This window comes from Seriola lalandi, unplaced genomic scaffold (assembly GCF_002814215.2).
Source record: "Seriola lalandi dorsalis isolate HSWRI2012SDOR001 ecotype SW California unplaced genomic scaffold, Sedor1 jcf7180002054887, whole genome shotgun sequence".
Classification (NCBI taxonomy): Eukaryota; Metazoa; Chordata; class Actinopteri; order Carangiformes; family Carangidae; genus Seriola; species Seriola lalandi.
The window spans coordinates 2,131,627-2,156,090 of NW_019525439.1; the positions used below are offsets into that span (position 1 = coordinate 2,131,627).

Genomic DNA, 24,464 nt, shown 5'->3' on the forward strand with positions numbered 1-24,464 from the left:
AGCAGCTGTGCGCTCCGGCTTGCCCGCAGCAAAGTGATGATAACACGCCAAACAAGGTACAATGAGAGAGCGTTGAGTTTTACATTTCGCCTGCTCCCTTGCGAGTGATGCCCAAATCTGTGGAGCAGCACAATGGCTGTTGAAGGTAAGGCGCGTCACCCTGCGCTGTCCACGGTGGCGTTTCCGTGTTGTTTTATTTTCGCTTTAGCAGAAAGATAAAAGATAGCCACTAGTTTCAGTTACCATGATGACTGGAGCTGTGAGCTGTGTGGTGAGAACTGACTCAACCCAGACACAGTCGGGTCAACTGTGCGAGCCTGTGACTGGGTGATGTTGCAGCCTCTCTGCATTACGTGCACTGTCCTGGTCATCTCTTCGTTCCTAACCCCACTGTACATGTGAAATGATAAACCGCTGGTATTCACTGCGCTGGTTCATGGTCACAAACCATAAAGACTCGTGTTAACGCGCAGCCTCTTTCTGTGTCTATGTTGTTACTGTGTGCGCGCGCCTGGTCGTGAGCTCTGCGATTGGAGACAGCACTGGTTAACAGGTCTGCGACCGAGGAGCGTCCAGTTCTTCTTTTTTTTTTCTTTTTTTTCTCTCTCTTTGCATAACCATCTCCGCTGTGCCGGGTACTGTGTGTCCTCTGGGTGGGTGGGTCGGTGGGGGGTGATACAGGAGCCGCGCAGCGCTGAGATTCATATCAGGGACTAATCCTCAGAGAAATTGTTATTGTCTTCTGGATTCTGTTCTGTGTTGTGATGCAACAGAGCGCCGAGTGTGCGCTCATCCTGTTCCACAAGACCGGTCTGGTTTGAGATTGCTCATCTGGCAGCAGGTGGAGTGACATGTGGACCGGGGAAGAAGTCACCCGCTCCTCCCCGTGATTGGCAGCTAAACAGTTAGTTAAGGTGCTCGCTCCGGACATTAGAGGCGAGGAAAAGTGACAAGGGACAAGCCGGTGACACGGGATGCTCGGCCAATCTCCTCACCTTATCGGGGGCATCTTGTGGATCCAGAATCCAATGAGAGGTATGTTGGAGGGAGGGAAAAAGGGGGAGGACGTGGAGGGGGTGTCACATGCATACATGTGGGACTAGCTGTCTCCCTCAAAGGATTTTTCAAGACGGTTTTTTTTTTCCTGTGCTGTTTGCCCATGCAGGTGTGATTGGTGTGAGACTGTGGCACTCCTACATTCCTACCCTAGATCAGGTTATTCATCTCTGACAGCCATTATACAGCTCATTTTATGCAAACACCAGTGTCCGCTTGACCCGAACCTGTCTCTCCTGTTCCTCCTTTGAGATTCATAGAAGTGGGCTTGTGTATGTGTGTGTGTGTGTGTGTGTGTGTGTGTGGGGTGTTGTGTTTACCAGTCAAATATTTATTTAGTGTGCCTACATTTAATAGCAAAGATTAAACAGCTAGAAGATCTGCATGCAGAGCGTTATTGTTCTTCTGCAGCATGCTTCTCATATTTTCCCATATTGAGGACCCAAAATAGACACATGTGAAGCTGCAAACATTTTTTTTTTTTTTTTTCCAGGGACCCCTTCTCCTGATATGTTTTGCTGATTCTAGTGAACTGTTGATACGCTGGGGTTGGAAATCTTTGATCACAGCAGTCCTTTTTCTCTCATCAGGCTAACTCATCAAGTAAATATTTAACTTGTGGAGAACCTCCCAAGCAACAGCTGCTCGGCATATCAAGAAATGTCTCGCAAATTGCACCTTTCTCGCTCTGATGTTGTAGTGTCTTTATGATGCTGACAGCTGACCTACAGGTGTAAAGAAATTGCCACATGTTTCAAAGCTTGAAATATGTCTTCAATGATTTGCAGTGAGCACAGCAGCATCTATAACACTGCCAACCCCTCCAGCATATCCCCTCGTATAGTTTCATTCATGCATCTCTTGAGATACATCTTTCAAAGCGAAGCTGCCTGCAGATGCACACTTTGTTCCAGAGCTGAATACTTTATCCGTTATCCAGTTTCATCCATCTCTTCCTCACTTTCTCGATTTTTATACAGTATCTCTTCTTTTTAAATAAAATTGTCAGGTAGAAACATACTTTATCCTCTCTATAACCATGAAATTTCAAACTTATGCTACCACTTTATCAATGTCATCTAACCCTTTCACATAGACTCGCATTTAGAGCTTACAGAGTTATCACCTCTCACAACTGTTACTATAGGATGCCAGAGATAGTGTAATGCACTTACACCCTCTTACAGGTAAAACACAATCTCTGAAAGCAGGACACTTTTTTTGTTTCTTTTTGTCACTGCTGCATAAATGCAAATGCAGAGTGTGAAACGCAGCGTCGATACAATTTGAGACTTTTCAAGCAGTTCAAGCATCTGTGGGGCAACTCGGTGCAGTCGGCCGTGATTCACCGACTTGTGTCACTGAGAGAGATGAATTATGAGTCACGTCCCTATCCAATGAAGCTGCAATAACTAATACGTTTGCCAGAATTAGTGAAAAAAAAAAAAAACTTCAAAAAAAAAAAAAGAAAAAGAAAAGCTGCACCTCTAAACACACAAGGTCAGATTTTGCAAGAGCAGCCAAAACATCCTTCGCAGCCCTATACTGCAGCGTGGCTTAAATACAATACTTTGACATACTTTCTCCTTTAAGACAGTGATGATAGTCCTTTGCCTTTTCTGCTACTTTATACTTAACTTCAGAGGGAAATATTATATTATTTACTCTTCTGTCCTGTCCTTTTCTTTGACAGCTATTGTTGCTTGTCAGATTTAGATATTACATTTAAAAAAAAAAAAGAAAACATACAGTTACAAGCTTATACAGTAAACTACACTGGCACCTTACAAAAATGCACTGTCTAGTCAGGGCCCTCTGTCACATTTCAGATAAGAAGATATATCCTTCTTTCCCCATTAATCATCTCACGACCTCCCGGATTAAGCTTGCGCCCCTATGTGAGGGGGCCTGACCCCGAGGTTAGGAGCAACTGGGCGACATCACCTGACAGGACAGGAGCTCCATCTCCACCAGCTACGGTGTCATAGTGCTCACACGGTGATGCTTGAGTGTTAACAATCTAATAATGTACATTTTGATAATATGTCGCTCACAGGGGACACTTTTCTGCAGAGTGAGTGCAATTACTTTTAATACGTCAAATACATTTTGCTACTAATATATATGTACTAAAGCAGCATGTAAGTAAAGCATGAAAAAAGAATGTCAAGAATCATCCCTTCATTTTTGCATTTCTATCCTCTTCCCTCTAAGATGATACTTCCTGACCGGAGACAAAGTTCCAGCTGGACGGAGGACACTGATCTCCATTTCTAAGTTTGCCAGGGTTAGCTAAAAAATTCCTGTGATGTAATTAGAAGAGTTTTTGTTGTTCATTTCTCTGTGGTAAAAGCAAAGGTGTCCATGTGGATGGACAAAGCTCGCTGCAGCATCATATCTCTTTTTAATATGGGACAGATATGACGTTTGAGAGAAATCCCAACTCTGCAGTGTCACTGTTTTCTGTTCCAGTGCTCCACCAACCCCTATAAGAGAGGATATAGGTCAGCTATTTAATAATTTATAACACATGAGAAGACAATAAGCTCTTTGAGACATTTTCATTTACTAAGTTTTATGTGTTTGGCAAATTCAGTCTCTGTGCAAGACAACAAAAAAACGGCACAAATTTCTGCAGAACTCTGTGCTGGTGATACTTTAAGCTGGCAAAGACTTTGGAACGAGGTTCAATCAGGGTCTGTAATGGTGTGAAAATTTATAATCGCTGCTTTTAGTTCAAATTCTACAACATAATCTGTCTAAGGAGCGTTCCCTCTTGTGGAAGCAGGTTTTCTTTGTGTTTGTAAAACTGAATAGGCCTTGCAAGAGAAGAGGATGATGTATATGTGTGTCAGTGATTGTGTGGCTTTCCTTGACACAACTATTTTTACCTGCTAGAGATGAAACACAAGAGTGTTGAGGGTAGTTACATCATCATGTCGGACAGTGTTGGGCTCTCATGGTGAAACTCTGTGGCTTCTGTTACACATTCATGTGCAGGGACAGTAGATGTTCACATGCGGTCACAAAAACACAGCTAATCTCAGATAAAAAAAAATACAGATTCATATCACTTTTGATTGTAGTAATTGGGCATTGTGATCGCCATTCATCGGTGACAAAGGCTCCTGATGACGGAAGATTTAGATCACTCTGCTGCCAGACCTCAGCACGGCTGGAGACATCATTGTCACAAGTACTGTTGCCTCATAACAGATGATGTGGACAAAGCCATGGCATATTGACTGAGGGCTGCATTATGCTGGAGAAGAACTGGTCCGTATGTGTTTATAGTTGATCCGACTGGTCTCGCTTGAAGGCTGAGTGAAAAGCTGGCCATCCCAGAGATACGGTACTGTCCAAATATGGGGATAATGGCAAACATTTACTAGCAGGCTGCTCTCTCTTCATAGCGTTGCACATGGTTGTACACGTGAAATGTGATGTAAGGAATGAAAAGAGAACTTGGGAGAGAGACGTTCAAATCCTTTATCGCCTCCGCACAGCTGTGTGTGAAGTGGATGTTAATGTCAGATTGCCAGTTTCGGAAAGTTACAGAAATGGTCGGACACAGACCCCTAATCCGTTGTCAGAGATGTGTTTGGAGAGGTGTTTCAGCATTTATATTATATTTGATTATCCAACACCAGCTCTGATGAAGACCAACAACAGCTTTGTGTCCAAAATGCAAACCACCGCGTTGGAACAGCAAGGGTCAAATTTAATATCGCTATAGGCAGGCTATGAAAAAAAGCCTCCATGACCTTAGGGTAACTGTGAACAGCTATGGTTTCCTATAGGCACAAACTAACATGTGAGAGAAGCATGTACCGAATGTAGACACACACACACACTTAGAAAAGAGCCAAGACCTGGAGCTCCTGTCCAGCCACAGCAGTGTTTACCCCCGTGGCTGAGGTTGTTCATTCACTCCTTCTTTCTTGCCTCTGTGCATCAAGCCCCCTTGATATGTCCTGCCCTGCTCTGCCTGGCTGTGCACCCATTCAGAAAACTCATTCCACATCCATCCCCAGGATCTAGCCCAGGAATAGAGTTAGTAGAATAAACATGTTTATTTCAGTCGGTGGAATAGGATTACATCGTTGTCAAGTTAATCAGGAGTTGCTGCCGTGAAGGAGCATCTTCTCAACCTCACTCAGCAGGAATGGGATTGAGATGACAGAAGATGTTGTAAATGTCACAGGAGAGCAGTGTTGTGTGATCATCCCTTGGGTGGACCTACGGCCATCTTTGATGTACCGTACTAAAGTGCTGCTGCCTGGAATTTAGAATGAGAGCTGGGCAGAAAATGAAAATAAAAATAGAAGTTGTGGGCACAGACTTGTCCTCTAGTCACTATGTCAACATTCACCTATGAGACCCCCCCCCCCCTTCAACAGACTTGAAGAGATTTTCTTGTACGATTGATAACCTGCAAGCACCTGGATGAATCTGCCTAACAAATGCCAGGGGTTTACTCATTACAATTCTATGGGCTCCGTCTCTGGACTGAGTGCTTTCAGCTCACGCAGCTTGCATCACTCTGTCTGACTGTCAGCTTGAGAGAAAAGCATCCGAGGGAAGGTAATTCAGCTGGGCCTTGTGCTCTGCCGGATACACCTGACAGACACTTTGTTTTGATGCAACATTGCCTTTTTTTCCCTCTTGGTTTCACACAGAATTTGTGGGCATAGACTCTTATAGTTCCACTTGCACAAGTGAAACACCAAAAAAAAGTTGACACCAAATCAAAACCGGCCAAAAAAAGGCACAAGAAATTTAATGCTGTAAACCTGAAACAATAAGTCTTTTTCACAGCAGACATTTTTGAACATGTCAGTAGAAAAAGCACAGACGTAACTAATAAAAGCTCCATTGTATTCAAATGCTTCAATCGATGCAGCTAAATGGAATTCAGTCTTCATTCATTTAATTGTTTGTGCCTGTACTTTTCCTATTAAAAAAGACCCATTAAATAATTACTCAACTGACAGAAAATGTTTATGCAAGAATAAATGGTTTATGTCTTTTTGTGCAAATATTGCCAAAAATCTCTGGTTCCAGCTTCTCAAATGGGAATATTTGCTGGTTTTCATAGTCTTGTGTTTTACACATTATATGTATTAGTCTTGTGATGGGTTTTTATTATTATTTTATTAATTATTCATCAAGAAAATTATCTGCAGATTAATCAAGAATGGAAACGGAAAGTATTTTTAACCATAAATAAAATTCTGTCGTCATGACGACACTTGTGTGATGTAGGATGTTGACATTTGGGAAGAGTACGTGTGCTGTCTTTCTTTTTGAAAGTCTCATATCTGTCTGTTAGATATGAAGCTACAGCAAGCAGCTAGCGAGCTTAACTCAGCACTCAGCCTTTTGTGCAGACAAAGCAGCTGAAACCTGTTGTTAGGTGGATTTTCTTACCTTTGGACAGAGCCATGCTGTTACAACCTAGCTGTTTCCCTGTCTCTAGTCATTACGCTAACCGTGTCCCAGCTGTAGCTTTGTATTTAACCAACAGACATGACAACTGTAGGCCTATAGAATAAAGAGTTGTCCGAATAAACATATTTACCGCCTGTTCTGAAATCTTTCCATTTGCTTCAACAGAGAACAACAGTAATGCTAATACTATACCATAACCTAACAAAGAGTAAGCCTCTCTCATTTAATTTACAACTATATTCTGGAGATGTCTGAATACTGAATGCAGCCCAGTGGAGAAGTCGAAATTAAAATTTAAAAGCACCTTTTTTCTTGTGAATTGTAGTTATTTCCCTATTCATGTCACACCTGCGCTGAGACTTCTGCCTCACTGTGTTGAAGTGTCACCTGTAGCCTCGGGATGCTTGTGCTCAATCGACTTGAATTCTGCGACACACTGTCTGCCATTTTTGCACTTGACACACTGTGTCAGATTCACTGCGATGAAAGAGAGAATAAGTGTAGATTTCCACATTCAGATCCGATGAATATGCAGATGAGGGAAGGCATAATGGTTAGAAGAGTGCAGCTTTGTGTTGTCTTGGCAAATTCACAGCAGCATCTGGCCTCTATTTAGGAGTTTTTTATTTTTTTTAATGCACTGCAACATTAACCTGGCTGACATCGTGGGTTCTTGTCTGTGTCACCAAACAGGGCAGAACAAAACCTACTGTACACAGTAGCTTTATCGACCTTCATGAAGTATGAACATCAGACAAATTAAACCCGAGGGAGGAGATATACAGTATATATTGCTGAATGTTCCAGTCATTCGTCGCTCTTTCCACCACAAAGCACTTCCACGCTTTTGTGCGCCTCTCTTCTCTCTCTCAAATGTCAACCTTTGTGCTTTTTGTGAATACTCTGCAACATTTGGCACCCCGCTGTGTTGAGTGCAGAAACTTGGCAGTGTGTCAGCCCCGGTCCCTGATGACCATGAAGTTCTCTGGTCTCCATTCCGCTGACTGATTGAAGCTGCAGATCTGAGACAGTTTGTGTTACAGTGGGCACAGATGGAGGGAGTCAGTGTCAGGTGAAGACTGTCATTACGGTGTAGAAGCACTGCAGAGGTGATTCTGTGACGTCTTTGAAGGTGGAATTGGAGATTAGTTCCAACAGAAAATGTGCTGTATCAAAGGGTGTTCAGATGTGAAGCAAGGCCATTCAAGTGGAAACTTTTCGAGTAGTCCTACTTGACTTACTAGGCTGAACCAGGGTGCAATAATTGATATAAATCAGATACTAATAAGTGTATTCCTCCACTTCCAGCACTGTGGTCTGAAAGCAGCAGGATAGCGGTCTGGAATCACTTAAATGAAACCACCAAAATCAGTCAAACTGTTCATTATATTATTATCATTATATTGTCGTATATGGAGTATATTATTTGTGGTGCTGAGATGCTGAGAACCTTGTAATGCATCAGTGAAATAGGTAGAGCGCTCAAAGGCATGACTCAGAAACAAAAAGTTAAGGTAAAAGCAAAGGTTTGCAATGTGTCAATGCAAACATTGGGTATGTAGCAAAACTTAAATGGCTCCTTTTACAATGGATTGGTCACATCATGGCTGCTAAATAAGGTACTATCAGCCCCTCGGCGCCTGCACAGAGGAGAACACGAACATTTTTGCAGCAGTGTTTGTACTGTACCTTCATGCTGACACTGTAGTTGCTTTTCATTGGGGCTGACATTGAGAAACTTTGGTCCAATCATGACCCTGCACCATAAACGTATCTAAGCTAAAAATAGACAGTGAAAAGTATTTGCTTATTCCAGTTAATGGATTCCAGTTATGGAAAAACTTCAGGTCTGTAGTTGCTGTTGTTGCTATTTGGTTGCAGGAAATATATTAGATACGTACAGCATACTGCCTTACTAACGATACCCAGCGAAATCAGAAACTGTCCCTCTTTGTCTGCTATAGTTCCTGGTGTGGTGGCCAAATAGAGGAAGTTTGTGTCCCTAATCAAATATTAATAGATGTTAGTCTGAATTAAGACCATCTATTTTTGTCATCCTTTTACTGTGTGCCTTTGAAGCAGAGCACGTTAACAACTTTATGCCAAGGATACATGCTTCACGGCGAACCGAAGTGAGCAGCGGTTATATTTAGCCCCTATGTGTTTGTGCTGTAAAAGTGGGTCATTTCCCTCTGTCTTTTTCTTTCGAGCTCTGTCTCACTGACTCATTTAATCTATCTTTCTTATTCTCACTTTCTATCTCTGTCTACAACTTTCTCTTTTTTTTTTTTTCTCTCATCCCCTTTAACTTCGTCTCTCTTGCCCCTTTTTTAAAAATTTTTTGGTGTGTTGTTTTTACCCTCCCTCGCTCTCTCTGCAGCTGAGAAACGTTCAGAGCTGAGCACATCTGCGCCTGCTTGACACAGGACCAACCAATCACAGTTGATCGAGCCCCGGGCTTGTAGAGGGCAGTCTGTGAAGTTTGAGCACAGTTAACTTTTGATAGGATGTCAGGGTGAATTAAGAGCCCCACAGAGAGTCTAGCTGGCCCGCTAACTCGTTACATGACTTCACTTTGATAGTTAGCCATGCAGTCACTCCTCATTGTCTCAACAGCGGACATATGAACACAAGCAGATTTAATGCGTATATATGAGGAAAAAGGGGAAATATTTTAAGTGAACACTTGCTTGCATGTTTCATGTTAATTATATGCTGCCCCCAACGTTTTCAATGTACCCAATAATTGCGCTTGTATCCCTGAATCTCTTGTCCCAGTCAGTTCAGTCTAGCAAGATTCTTGTGTTGGCATTGTATGCATTAATGAATGTACTAAGGCCACAGAGCCTAAGAGGACCCTGACAAGAATTCCTGCAGATGTCACATCTTGTTAGTAATGGGTCATGACCAGGCTAAGCTTATGCAACAGCCTTGAATTTAACGCTTGTTTCAGTAACCTGCTAAGCCTGCATATAGTGGAGCAAGATAGCGGTTAAATGAAAACACATTAAATTGACAGAAAATAAGCTCAAGCACTAATAATCTGTTTGAACCTATCCCGCTAATGAAGCACGCAGTGGCAACAAATTTGTTCAGGTTTGTGCTTTTCAATCCAGTGACAACAACAAGAGTTGACCCACTGAACGCTCTGCTCGGTGAGTGCTACCTGAGATCACCTGAGCCTCTTCAATCAGATTGCGGAGACGGCTTATGAATTTTAATCGTTGCAGGAGAAAGCCATAAGCGGCAGGTCTATTAATGAATCACGGATCAGTCAAGGTAACAGAGTGATGCCCTACTTATTTCAGTGTTTGAAGCAGAAATACCTAAACCATGTGCGGCGGGAGGAGGAATACCTAGTTGGCTTACATAACCTTGTGCTCTTATTCCTCTGAAAGCAGCAACATCCATTCTGTCTGACACCTACTGTAAAAAAAAAAAAAAGTCCAAGTAAGCTTCTGTGTAACATGTTGTTAAAATAATGACAGTTACAGTTCACATCCTTTCTCACTGAGCGGAACATAACATAACATTGTTTTAATCTTTGTTTTTGCAGCTCCACTTCAACTCAAGGGCTTTTCTACCTCAAAGGCTTTTGCTGAGGCGCCCTTAAGCGACATGATTAACTCTTCATTGCTCCAGTGGAGCTGTTCATTGGCCAATACTAGAATGTTGTATATAAAGGGATCAACTTTAAAGCAACAATGAAAAACTAAATTGGCATTTGTGACACAAACAGTCCTTATTAATGATGTTCAGGGCTCTCACTGTGTGGCAATTTCCACTGCTGATGCTGCTACGACACCAGAGTTTGACAACAATCTTTTTTTAATAGCTACTTCGAGGAATGAAAAAGGTATTTCTACAAAGTCCCTTTTCATTTAGCAAAAGAAGCCAGATTTCCCTAATGTGGTCTCCAAACACAAGCAGCCTAGTTTATAAAACTGTGTGAAATTGAAAACATTTTTTTATTTAAAGCTAGAACTGATTAAAGAAGAAGTAAACAAGATTAACACACTTCCCATCCCAGCTTTTGGCACTTGACCGTTTTCTTGACCAAAACTAATTGAGATTTGATACCCAGCCATAATAATGTCATTGTTCTGCTATTAAAGATGCAATATTTAATTTTTAAGTAGCATGGGATCGTGGGAGTTGTTGTCTTTCCCACCATTGCTGTCATTGCAGTCAGCTTCTCCTGGTTAGGATTCCTTCAGTGTGAGTCGTTCAGGAGGTTTTTACCAGGAGCCAAATTATCTGCAGAGGTCTCCTCCTGTCCAAAACAAATGGACCCGGCGATAAAATAAATAAATAATAATTACAGCAGTTTCACCTTAAAAACCTGTTTCTCTGATGTTTTTGGCAGACAGAGGGGCTGCTAACTGAGCTGCCGCTAATGTTTCCTCAGCTTGTTTCTCTGATAAGTTAAGATCCAGACGTCTGATGACAAAAATCCTTCATTCATCCAGTTAATAACGACCAAGATCCAAAAAGTCGATCATAAAAATGTGGCTTGAAAATCGACCGCTTCTAGAAGATGCGCAAAGAGGATGAATTAAATCAAATGTTTGAAAATTGCTGGTAACATTTGGGATAATGTAAGTGCACAGCTCAAGAAGATATACGACACAGGTGATTTTTAGACATTTCAGTGCAGAAAAGTTACATATTATATCTTTGATGGTCACATCAGTGTGCCCTTTAGTAAATTCATCATTAGATTCAAACTAAGACCCCGTGAGAGATTTTTGTTGTGAAGGGCTTTAAAAAAGAATAAACGAGAACGAAGAGATCATCCATACATGCACGTCTCCTCTGTCTCTTGAACTTAATCTCACTGAGCAGCAAGCTCTTCCTACAGGCTCCTGTCCAAAACATCCTATACTCCAGGCGATGTGCTCCTCTCGCTGTCTCTTTCTACCCTTCAAAGATATTCTAATTAGTACTTTAGTAAGCGTGTAACAAGGATCTGACTGTGTCTTCTGTCCCCCCACTGATGGAGATACTCTTTCCAAGGTCCTCAGGGTAGACAGCTGAGCGGGCGCAATCTCCTCACATATTCACACACTCTTCTCACATTCGTTCTAATTTGGAGAACAGTGGATGGACTCGGTTGACAGTTGATTTGCTAGGTTTTGCTGCTTTCCTCAGAGCAGACTGGGTGAGAATCAGCAATGCATGCAGTGTTAGGGAGGCTTTTTCGCAGTTTGTGCGTGCGTCTTTATCCGTGTACGTACGCTCTGTGTTGTGTAGGACTCTGTGTTCGCCGTTGTGGATGCATACAAATTTTTTGCATGTGTCTATAGCTGTGCATGCACGACAGATGGAGGGAGCTGACTAGCACTGTGAAAAATGTGTACCAATCCACATATTTATACCTGCACTTCTTGGTTATTTTCAGTGTTGGAGTTTTATTCATTTTTTTTTTCTTTTTTTTTTCTCAGCCGTGTGACAGGGGCTGATTTCTGATTCAGCTCTAAGACACTGTTAACATATAAAAAGAGTAACAGCTGCGTGGATGACTGAAATGTCATTATGCTAAGATCCTGCCAGTTTTGGTGCCAGGCCACCTCTTCAAATTCCCAAGAGCTTCTGTTGGCACTGCTGGTTTGGTTCGGGAATGAATGCGCCCACGTCCGTCTTGTCCTGTGAACATGACTCTTAGCGGATGGTGATTAGCCTTGTAAATTTTTTTGCTGAATGTCCCGGAAGCAGGTAAAAGACCAAAGGTCTCATGGCTGCAGTGCAGAGTTTGTACATCCTTCACTTTTATCTGGCCTGGCTCACTCTGCCCTCTTTCTCTCGCCTTTTTTTCTGGGTCATACAGTTGATTCTACTCACAAACAATTCATTCTGCTCCACTTTGAGAGTCAGCCAAAGAGAAGAAGATCACTATGAGCCTGAGCGCCCACACAGAGCAAACTTCACTTTTGATTATGGACCCACTGCTTGTTTCACTTTGAACCAGCTTGTGCTGTGAAACACAAGCTCTGGCGTTAAAACAGAGCTTCTCCCATTGCTCCCTTTTGAAACATGCATTTCTTTTAACTGGATTTCTGCCATGGATGCAATTTTATGGGACAACGAGGAGACATGTCGGCCCCAGTACCTTTTTATACACATAATTTCCACCCCTCTATTAACTCTTGAGTGTTCAGTTGGATAAATCCACTTGGCCATTCAGTAATATGACTTAGGCTACTGAAACTGAGCAAACATACAGTATGTGTTACACATCTGATACAGTGGAGCATAGAATCTGTGGGTCCTTTAAATTCCACTGTAACCACATGCGACCTTAACTTAAATGTTTCTTATTAATATAATCCTGTGATACTGTGATATTGTCCACGGCATTGCATGTTGATTCAAAAATCTGTGATTTGCTTGGTGTAACATGCAGACTAAGGCAATGCAGATTGCATAGATTGTCTTCATGTTTATTACTAGTATTCTGACGAACATATATAGATACAGCAGATTCTCTAATGTGAACACCATATTCACTCTCTGGATGAGAGCTGTTGGAGCAAAGTAATTACAGCTGGGGCAGTGGTAGCTGAAAGGTAGACCGGGATGTCGCAGTTTTGATCCACAAACTGGCAGGATAACTGAAAGAGCTCAACTTTCCCCTTCCACTGAGGAGCCCTTGAGCAAAGGCCTGTAATATTATTGAAATTCCAATACGGCCAAGTGCAATATCACAATCACAGGAGCTGCATTTTTGTTTGACAAAGTATTGTGTCACAACATACCATTATAAATGAAGCATCATGGTGCTACACAGATTCCCTGGCCTATAAAATCATCGTCCAGACATAAGGGAACATATTTCTTAGCCCCAGCAAAATTCAATCAGCATATTTTTTAATATTATTTCAGTGAAAAATAAATTCAGAAATTGTGACTAGCATTGCAAGATAATTGCAAATTTTTTTTCATTAATTTTTTCAATCAGCTCGACCACCAACTGGTTCTGTGAGAGTTCAGTGGCCAACAGATCAGACTGCGCAGTTCGCAGATGCGAGTGTAAGTGTGAACAGGTTCCTTTTGAATATGAGAGCATTGAACATGTCAGCGAAAACAACAACAACAACAAAAAATACAAAAAGCAACAGCTCCATTTTCAGTATTCTGCGGGTGAGAGCTCAGTAAATCCTGATCGCTGGTAAAATTCAGACTCGGTAACAGAGACGCTGAAGGTTCTAATCCTGTCTGGCTATGTTTTATTTCTCTTCTTCTTCTTCAGCAGCAGCAGCAGCACTCATCTGGTCCCCACTCCCTGTGTAATGATAAAAGACAAAAATGATTAAGCTGTATATCCTGATTACCTGCTCCTTCATATGCAGACACACACAGTGTTCCTGTCAGCTGGTATTTTTCAAATTCAATTGGTCGGTAATGGCCTCTTGTTTGAAACCATGTAGAGTAATTAACAGAGACAGAGTTATGTAAGACTAATCCAATTCTTTATAAATCTTCATCGCAATAATAGGAACGCATTTGGCTGTGCAGGGATGGTGCTATTCTTTAACATCTCCGTGTGTGCTCCATTCATTTTCTCCCCTCATTTCCCCCTGTTCTCATTGAGAAAAAAAAAAAAGGAGTAGTGAAATGAAGTAGACATCCTCCCTCATCTATATCTTCCCTCACGATGCTTCCACGGCGCATGTCAGAGAGGAGGGAGGGATGAATGTAATGGTGCTATTTATAGTAACTGTTGCAGTTTAAAAAAAAAAAAGAAAAAGAAAAATCTCCATTTCCAAGCCCCCCATCGACCCACCCTTCTTCCCTTTAAAGGATAGAGAGCAATGCAACTGTCCTTCCTGTCTGTGCTGTGTGTTCCCACCACTTCCCTAACCCCTCACATCATCTTGTCATCCATCTATCCGTCCATCCCTTTAGTCTGTTTTGTACCAGTGTTGAAATGCTCTCAGCAAAGGATGTATAATTCATCTCTCCTCCAGAGTGGTTGCACACCAGTCATGAATTGAGTCGGGGCGAGGAGGAGAAGGGGAAAAGAGTGAGCTGAGAGGAGAAGGGAGGAGAGGAGAGGAGAGGTATAAAGAGGCAGTGAGAGGGAGCAATGCTTCGTGCTATGCATCTCAAGTTGGCTTTGTTTTAAACAAGGACCACTCGTGTATATTCTCTGCGTTGTTTAAATGGGGCATATCAGGGTCTCTATTTCTTATCAGGTATCAAAACAGAGCAGGTCTGCAGCTGTGCCATATTTGTGATATTCTTTTATAATAGCAAACTGTCATCCGTCTACAGTTAAACCTTGTTAGTCATTATCCTGCTAAATACTCTTCTGACTTTAAGGGTTTGACGTTTTCATCAATTCCGTGCATCCTTTCCACCTCTCAAAGAAAAGTGCATAAGTGAGAAAACGGTTGTTCTGTGGTGGAAGAAGTATTCAGATATTTTACTCAAGTTGTCTTGCTTTGAAAACCTGAAGTGGCAAAATGTACTTGAAGTAAGAGTACTCATGTAGAATAATGTCCCCTGAGACGGCTAATGTTACCTTTTGCATTAATAATGATTAATCAGTGAATAAGAAGCATTTTGCCGTTGTAGCTGGTAGAGGTGGAGCTAGTTTTCCCATAACTACTGTGTATACAGTTAGGTTGTGGATCCCAACCAAGGTTTTAAGTGATTATGAGATGAAAGAAAAACCACATTGTATTCATGCCAGTACTACTTCTTTTTTTTCTGTTTTGAATTATTGAGTTTTATCTCTTTGATCCTTAAACAGAATTAAATTGAAACCATCTGAGAACATCAGAGGGGAAATCTTTCTTTGATGGAACAACTGTGGCCCAACAGGCGCCGCTTTTTCGCTGCTTATAATTAAAATCTTGATCTGAAAAGTAACAAGTAATCGTATCGCTCAAATAATTACAGTTGAATAGTTTGCCTTTTGAAATGTATTGGAGTGAAAGTAACACAAACTAGAAATACTCTAGTAAAGTAGTATCTCAAATTGTACCTGAGTACAGGTCGACTCTCCGGCCTTTTGACAGTGAGAGTTAAAGTGAATTCAGAAGCACGAATTCCTACACCTCCAAGTTGAATCATCCAAGCATATACAACAAATACTACAACAAATACTGTGTTCTCCATCATAATCAATGAAAGCAAAGAGAAGTGTTTTTTGGTTGGAGTTCAACAGCAGGGCCAGTCCTATAAATGTGAATGTCTCGCGCTGACTGACTGACTGAGTGATGAAGTTACACCATTGGTTAGCAAGTCGTTGTTGTCGCTTTTTCGAAATGATTTTTTGCAAATGAGCAGTGTTACCAACTTAACGCCTTTGTTTGTTCACTACTTTCACCAGTATTGCCTTGTGAATGTGCGGTTGGGCTTTCCCTCCGCTGGTACACTTCTCTATGCTGACCGCACAGCAGCTAACATGAATAAGCCTCTAACTTTTTGTCTGAGTGATCATTTGACAAGTAAATGCAGCCAAAATCAAAGCACAGCTATTGTCTTTAATTTGTGTGAACGGTGATTTTGTCAAACGACATTGTGGTTATAAAGTCAGGATTTTAGCAGCAGAGCAGCAGCTTGGAAAAGGCTTGACAGGTTGTTAACATGTAGTATTTTAATGGGCCACGTTTGAGTCACTATTTCATACTTGTTCTGTTGTCTGACAACAGAAACAGAAAAACATGTAAATGAGAACAGCTCTATTGGTAATTCGGCTGTGTTAAAGTGCTGTATATGTGAGCACAAAGAGTCGGAGAGAAGCAAGCAGATAAAGGGCTGAAACCGGCTGACTCTAGGCAGGATGCAAATAGCCTACGATGTGGTCCAGCCATATTCTTGGTTTTGACCTTTGTCTTGTTAAAATTGAGGCTGAAACCTTTGCAGTGGAATTTCTGAGAAGAAGGTGTGATTTAAGGTCATGGGGCAGCATGTTTCTCTGAGAGGTTTTCTTTGACAAACAGTGCATTTGTCCACTGAATGATATTGAGTTCCCACTCTGTCTCCCAGGTGTACAGCATGTCATTGTCAGAGGAGGAGGACAGGACCACCTACAGTAGCTTTCACACTCCTGCTCCTGCTATATGGAATGACGGCACAGATGTTGTACCTCTGGTTGTTGTCTTGTTTCAATTCGTTCTGAGCTGCGTCAGAGTTGTTGTAATTGCTTGGTGACAGTGGCCTGAAATAAGCCACTAATTGGCCGTTTTCCTGGGCTTGCTGCTCCGCCAGCAAAAGAGACTGAGATCAGGGACCTTCAAACATTTATTTATCATACACATTTATGAGTGTTTATGAGTGTTTCCGTCATGTTCAGCTTCACTCAAAGTGTTCCGTTATAGGCCGCTAATGTCGCGCCTTCATCCGTGCATGTGTTGATGTGCTTTTCTTTTAAATCGTTTCTCTATTGTGTTTTCAAGTTCAGTCATTCTTAAGCAAAGCAGAATGTGCAGCCTTTGAAAATCATTGCTTTGACATGGAATGAGCAGCTGCAGTAGAAACCAAAGCAGCCTTCAGGTGTGATGAAAAAAGTCTTTGGTTTGCCGTTCCACATAAATGAGCCGACTGTGTTTTTTGAACAAGTGGGCAGATTGCATGATGACAAATGGCCCAATTCAGTGACACCTCACAACTCACTGCTAGCTGTCGCTTCTGCGCCTGCATCACTGCCTGATGAGACTAAAATAGTGCCTGAGCCCGACACTTCCTGTGAAAAACAAAACTAAAAATAATCGCTTCATGGCTTAGTAGTACGATGCAAGTTTATAAGTAATACAAGTCTTCTGCCTTCCTCTAAACATTCACTCTAACACGGGTACAGTATGAATTGTTTCAGTAGATTTAAAGCCTGTCATCGTTTTCAAATGGTTCGCCTCAGACTTGAACTTCAGTTTTACCTGGATTTATTGTTGTAAACATGTTGATCTTTCATCAAGGCCCAGGTTTTTCCTAAACGCAACATTAATCAAACTCACCAAATGAGGTTTTTTTTTCACAGGCTGCAGATGTAACCTGCTGCTGAAGTGCTCGGCTATCATTCTTGGGTTATGATGGCACAAGGTCGAGAGCTCTCTCGATGTAAAGGGACATTTTGAAAGCTGTAGAATAAGATACAGTAGCTCTGTCTTTTGTGAAAGGTTAAACTTGCAAACTTAGTGCAAGTTAAACATCAACAAAATCTACGCAAACATACTTTAATGGATTTGATACACGTCTAACACGATGTGTCTTAGTTGCTGAATCTGGCTTTTGAATAAATTATGTGTTGACACCAGAAAAGTAACAAAATACTTGATTTTTGTGTGAGATGTGTTTGGACATAATTGTCTCGCACTGGAATACACAGAAGAAATGGAGAAATAGTAGACGTTGAAATATCTCTGACAGTGGAAATAAAAGCTTTGTTAAGTTATGTCACATAACCTTTGCTTAAGCGCTGCCTCTTTGGCTACAAGGCCCATTGGCAAGATAATGATAAATGCTAAAATGAAGCGTAACACTAGCACAAGGAGAGAGTCATGAAGTCAACTATCTGACTTATTGGTGTCAGTTACACAGTAGTATCTATTATATCTAATATCCAATTAATCTAATATATCTATCGAAAGGAGCAAAACCCCTGAGTGTGTTAAACAGAGCAGGGGTGTGTTGTTTAATTGAGTTCATCTCTCAGCGCACGACTTGTGTCTTTATTATTATTATTTGCTGTTGTCATATGGTGGTTGGATACATTGATTTCTTATATATTATATACAAAAACGGTATACTTCATTACACACTGCACTGAGTTAGTATGTAGTGTTGAACTGACACAAGGCTTTGATGGTAGCTCACCCACCATATATCATTATTTGCCGCCATCTGGTGGAATCTTTGTAGTATAGCATTCAGTGTGGACAACTTGGGGTTGATTCAACATGCATTCCTCAAAAATGGAAATTTCATCAGTGGAACCAGTAATATGAAAATATGAAGCAGTTGGAAAGCATGTGAAATAAGAGATAATTTAAAAGTCTCTATGGGATACCATTAGTCAGATCATATAGAGCTATTTTGGAGGCCAAATATACTGAAAAGCATTTTAATTTACGCATTTCTACAGTGAAATGCAACTTAAATACATTTAACTACAATCTAAGTGGTTAGAATTTGATGTAATTTTGAATTTATACTTACTTAATACTAATTTATTACTCATCTATGCCTTCTTGCCCACACAGCTGTTCACTGCAACCTGAGCCAGAATGGCATCGACCACCAGATGTGCCCGGAGGACGTGACATCACAGCTGGAGGAAGAGGAGGAGTCTGTGGATGCGGGGACTGTTCTGCTGGACGACGACAGCCCGAGCTACCAGGATGTCAGCCCCCCGATGTACCAGCGCCGCTCCCCGCCACACCGCTCCGTCTCTGAGTCTGAGCTGACACGGGTAAGAGCTGATCTGAAAGCACCCTGCACAGTATAAGTGTTGGCATCAGTGTTAATTTGACCCAGAGAGCATGGAGATCAACTTTATGCCTGCGCTGTTCACACTTTTCACAAATGATTTAACATCTTCGGATTTCCAGTGTAGACTCCTTAACTTGAAATAATTGTTTGTGAAAATCAGCACTTGTAATTTGGGAAATTGCCACCTGATGCCATGATCTTCCAGATTATTCTGATTTCAGTGTTGGTAGGAGGAATATAATCCTGGTGGAAAAATGGTCTCCCTCTGCGATTGTTTCTTTTGTGATACTACTGGTTCATGTATGTCTTAAATTAATATCATGGAATTCTATAGTCTACTTTAAGTAATATAAACTTATATGTCTTTGGAAATAAGCACCCCAGGCATAAAGTATGAGACACCTGCAAGTTTCAGTCAAATGAAACCAGTAAAAACTTAACTGAACGGATTATTTAAATTCCATCTGACATGATTTCCTGACTTTTTGCACATTCTGTTTTAAAATCTGTCATTAGTATCTGTAGTCTGGATTTAAAATCATGAGTTGTTTTTTGGCCACTTGGGGGCAGCAGAGCAAGCCGTTAACATTGTTGGTAACAGTTGCCTATTTACATGTCCAGCAAATATGCAGCAAAGCTAGCATTCATTTTGAGTCATGTTTCTGGACATCAGACAAATATAATTAAGCTTACTTTTTAGCTCTTTGAGAAATATCTGGTTCTTTAAGTTAATAAATGCTTGTCTATAGATATACTTTTCGTTTGATGCTGGTAAGGTAACATACATTAGTTTAATAGTATTTGGGTGGTGAGACTAAAGCAAAACAGGGTAGTTGCTCGCTGTAAACTCAAAACAATCAGCTGAAAGGCGTCAAAATTTCAACTGAAATACTTAGTTTTATGACCTATATCTGCTAAATTCTGTCATCCTCCATTGTACTTTGTGTTCACAGCTAACTAACGAATGTTAGCATGCTGACATTTTCAACTAGGATGGTTATGTTAAACCTTATACCTGCTAAACATCGACATGTGAATCATTTGTCATTGTGAGAATGTTAGCATGCTGGACTTAGCATTTAGCACAGCCTCACAAAGCCACTGGCTATAGACTCTTCGTCATGTTTCTGAATTGATCTCATTCAGACAAAATATTTATAGTGAAAGTCTTGTTACGCTGGTGTGGTTTCATCGCTTTCATAACACCGTTAGTTAGTGCTAATTTCCTTGTGTCTGTGGTCAAATTACAATATGTCTACAAAAACATCGTTGGTGCTGCTTTGCACCGACAAAAACAAATCAACCGCCCACTTAAATACAATAATCCCCTATGTTCTGCACATCTACCTCTTCAGTTCAAACAAAGAGTTTAACAGGGAATAAACAAGGAAATACGAGCTGTTGTTCCAGGCTGCGACTCAACTCTTCCTCAGTGTTTCTGATAATAGATCAAAGGAGCCATCATCAGCAACGCAGAATAAATTCCTCTCTTCCACTCCAGAAATAGACCGTGGTTGGGACAGTGGGAGGAGACAGGAGTGATAGCTCCTGATGCACACACTCTCATATTCTCTTTTCGCTGTGTAAAATCTGTGGTAATCACCTGTCAATCAGTGCGAGTGGAAGTACTTTGAGTCAGACACAGTCCTCTGTGAAAAACCCTGGATCCTTAGCCTTTTGAAGAAGAGGAAAACCAGGCCTGGGTTCAGTTAGTGCAGACACACACACATACAATACTTATAAACACACATTTAAAAGATAGTGGAGATGCTCGGTTCCTTCTGGATTGTGCTGTACCTGTAAGTTAATATGTGGTGATTCTGAGGTAGCAGTATCTGTAACATGCTATCAGTGCTGTGTGGTTTATACAGGCATCATCATGTAACTCTGTATCTCAGCATTATTCTGTTTGAAGCAGAAGCTAAGTCTGAATTGCATTAGAGACCTGGAGGAAGTAGTGTATTAGCTTTCAGTCTCAGTGTTGTGTGTGTGGATTGCAGTTAAGAGATTTTCTCTTTGAGAGAAACTCAATAGATCAAGCGCATAAAGACTATAATTACATAGAATGGCAAACTATTCTCTCATGCAATACAGCCATGGGCCAGATAATATTTATGAATGATACTGGGATCAGAGCTTAATTAAGTACTAAAAGAGAGGTTTTGCCGACATATTAACTTTACTGTTAAATATGAAAGTCTGAGTGAAACAGCACTTACAGCGTCTATAGCTTCAGTAATGTGATGTTATTTCTGAGTGAAAGGGAGTATGTGGGGAGGGTGTCATTTTTAGAGGACTTAGAATCAAATTTTTCCAGATCTGATCGGATCGCTCGAAAATGAGTTTGCCATATTGAACCCAAACACACACCACCTCCAATAATATAGTTCTACTAGCTAAGCTTGATCTTATTACATTTGATAGGAAAAATGTATGTATAAAAATGAGCGCCTGAGCTCAAGAGGAATCATGAGAAATAATGTAATATTTTACTGGAGGACAAAAGAGAGGGATTTTAAATCTTTTTTTTTTTTTTTTTTTTTTTACAAATATTTGGCATATGCCTAAAGCAAAACTTAAACTGTTTCTGTAAACATGATTTTGACAATATATCGTGGTGCAGCTTGTAGATACTGTTTACTGGGTATGCCGGAGGGTAAAATGGTTCAAAGACTTTTCAAAGACATAAAGAACAGATTTATTTATCTTGCACATTGAGACCTATATTAAATAATTTTTCACTGGTCGATTTGAAATGAAGCAGTGTCAGTAAAATTGCAACCGATGAAATGAGAGCTGAGTATAGGTATATTGTGCCAGTATCATATACAAATATGCTTATCTACTAAACAGTAGAAATAAAATGCAAAGTTTTGTAAATACTTCGAATGAAATGAGGAGTTTTCTGATGAAGTAGTAACTAAACAAGTCTTGATACACACCCCTGTAAAATTCAAAACATCTCCTCAGCTTCCTGGTGGGAAACTCAACATCTAGTCAGGATCGCTGACTGAGACAAAGATTTGGTTTTCATGTCGAGCGTATAAGTACCCATTTTAATGCTTCCTCAATTAGCTCTTAATAAATGTGAAGATTCAATAAAACTCCAGACCTCAGTGCCAACCTGTGGGAAGGCTTACTGTAGGTCATTTCAGTTCATCACGTCAGCAGTTAGTGTTAATTTTTAAATATTGGATTAAAGCTGACTCCTGCGCATGGCTGGATTTGTAATTGAGCCAAGGCTTAGCCATAGATTAAACATGAAGCATAAAACAGCCATTTAGACTCAGCGGATGACTAAAACATCCGTAGCAAATCAGCTCATCTCCGTCATAATCAATATCAAGTCCAAGGTGAATATATTTTGTTTGGTGTTAACACGCCCTGCAATGCTTTATGGACCCTGCCGAATCCCAAGGTCAGGCGCTGTGAAGAGGTCTTGTCTACTTTCTTTGATGTGCCTGAGTAAAGTTGGCACGGCCTGTAAATCCAATTTCAAACAGAGGCTCCTTATGAAGGCTTATTAATTTATCCACCATAGTGTGTTATTCTCAGTCAGCCATCCACAGCTCTCTGGACTCCACTCCACCCCGTCCACACACACACACACACACACACGCACACACACGCACACACATAGACATATCTCGGTTTCATCCCCACTCCTGTATGTAACAGATTAATTAATACAGGGAATTTTCATCTCCTGCCAGCTCTGGCTGAGAGAAATGGAGCGAGGCAGAGAGAAAAGAAAGTGAGGGAGAGCATGCCAGAGCTGTTAATTAGCTGTGCAGTGGAGATAGGGCAGACGACACAGGGCTCCGTGTCTCAAACAGCCATTCACTCAGTCAATATGACACTAATGGCAGTGGCCCTCCTCCTCTCAGCGCTTTTCTGCCCAGTCACATTCAGAAGTGGCAGCAAGTGTTTAGTTGTGACACTAGAGGGCGGTATGTAACAGTGAATCATACTGGCGTAACATAAACAGGTTCAATATACAAGGAAAGAATCACAGTCTCATGCAACCTTGCAGTTTCTCTGGTGCTCTTGAAAATTGATGGAATAAATGGCGGAAAAGAATTCACTAGAATCAGAACTGAATTTCTGTGCAATACTTTAAATTTGCATATACTGACAGGTCCAAACGAAATAGCATACACAGTGCAAGATATACTGTGGTAACACTTCACTTTAGCTCCCTTTGTTTAGCATTCACAGTGTACACTCAGTTGCCAGTTTATTAGGTACACCTGGTTAAAAACGAATGCAGTCTAATACAACAGCCCCAGTTATCACGTTCTGCTTTTGTTCAGAGAGACGTTGGTTCAACTGTATCATCATTTGTGCTGTTGAACTGTTTAGCATTCAGCCTACCCTCACTGGTATAAACCTGTGGGTATATAACGCAATACATTTCCTGTTGTATTAGACTGCATTAGTTTTAGCTCAGTGGAACAAAAAACTGGTGTGTATGGACATTTAATTTAAGGTTTTTACCGCACTGTAAGGTCACTGTAAGCAGATGTAAGGTCCTTTTTTAAAAGCGTTTTATTGCTGTGTTATCAACACTTCTTCCTGTGAAGCATCTATGACTGGATACTGGCATATGAACAGATGATGAATGACAATGACTATAACAGTTATATAAAATATACCTTCATATGGGAAGTTATAATTGTTGAAAATTCTGCACTAAAGAGAATCTTAAAAGAACTTAAAAGTCCTTATATCTGCATATTATAATTATCACAATGTTGATGTGAACAATATATTTTGGTGGGGGTTAAAGTGAAGTGTTACCTCTGTATGCTACAGTTTGTTTGTCTATATGGCTTCAACAGTCTCATAGTGATATGTTTTATGGTTAAACTTTGAAAGCTGGGTCAACAAAACACAGGACTTCTACATTGTCCGATCGAACGTGAACATTGTTGCTCATTGCGTCGTCTCAACTGCATGTTTATCAATGTAACCATGACGATGAAGGTGCGGCACGCCTGCCATCATACGTGTGCGATTTCAGGTTGGAGGCATTTTTCCTGCGTTCCCAGTGTGACTGTTCTGATACAGGTCTTTCTCAGAGGTTCACTATTTTGGAAGTCTTTTCCTTTTCCAGCTTGTTTCCTAAAAGATTTCCTGAAAAATAACTTTTCTTCTCGGCTGAGGTGGTCGAAACATGACTAACAAGGAAATTCGATTTGAAAATCATTAAAAAAAAAGAAAAAAATAGCAGCTAATTAAAAGTTCACAATGTTTCTTTTAATGGAATTCCCCTCATTTTTTCTCATAAACTAATAGAAAATATAAGTCTATAGAATGCCTGAAGTTACTTCCTTTCTTTATATACCAGGCTTTATCATGCTCACCTCTCTTGTCTTTGAAAAAATTCTGAAAAGCAAAGTAAAAAAAAAAGTACTTCACAAACTGGATGGTCTCATAAAAGATACATTACACCTCTAGTCTTTGAAATCTAGTTAACTTTGTTATATATGTAGGAACTCGGCTTACCCCCCCACCCCCAC

The 24,464-nt window shown here is 40.8% G+C and overlaps 1 protein-coding gene and 1 long non-coding RNA gene across 7 annotated transcripts in view; one reads left to right on the forward strand and one right to left on the reverse strand.

Moving 5' to 3' along the window:
* Positions 1–24,464, reverse strand: part of LOC147817808 (uncharacterized) — a 251,195-nt gene that overhangs the window by 713 nt on the left and 226,018 nt on the right. The gene's annotated exons all lie outside the window — the stretch shown is intronic.
* samd12 (sterile alpha motif domain containing 12) overlaps positions 39–24,464 on the forward strand; it is a 101,321-nt gene continuing 76,895 nt past the window's right edge. The window contains exons 1-2 of one of the 6 annotated variants that reach the window (XM_023429087.2): positions 39–145; positions 18,714–18,922. In XM_023429087.2, coding sequence (XP_023284855.1) covers positions 133–145; positions 18,714–18,922 — 222 coding nt within the window. In that variant the 5' untranslated portion in view covers positions 39–132. Of the gene's footprint in view, positions 146–449; positions 1,036–17,224; positions 17,309–18,713; positions 18,923–24,464 lie in introns of those variants that run through there. The other 5 variants (XM_023429085.2, XM_023429086.2, XM_023429090.2 and 2 more) reach the window with 5 other exon arrangements.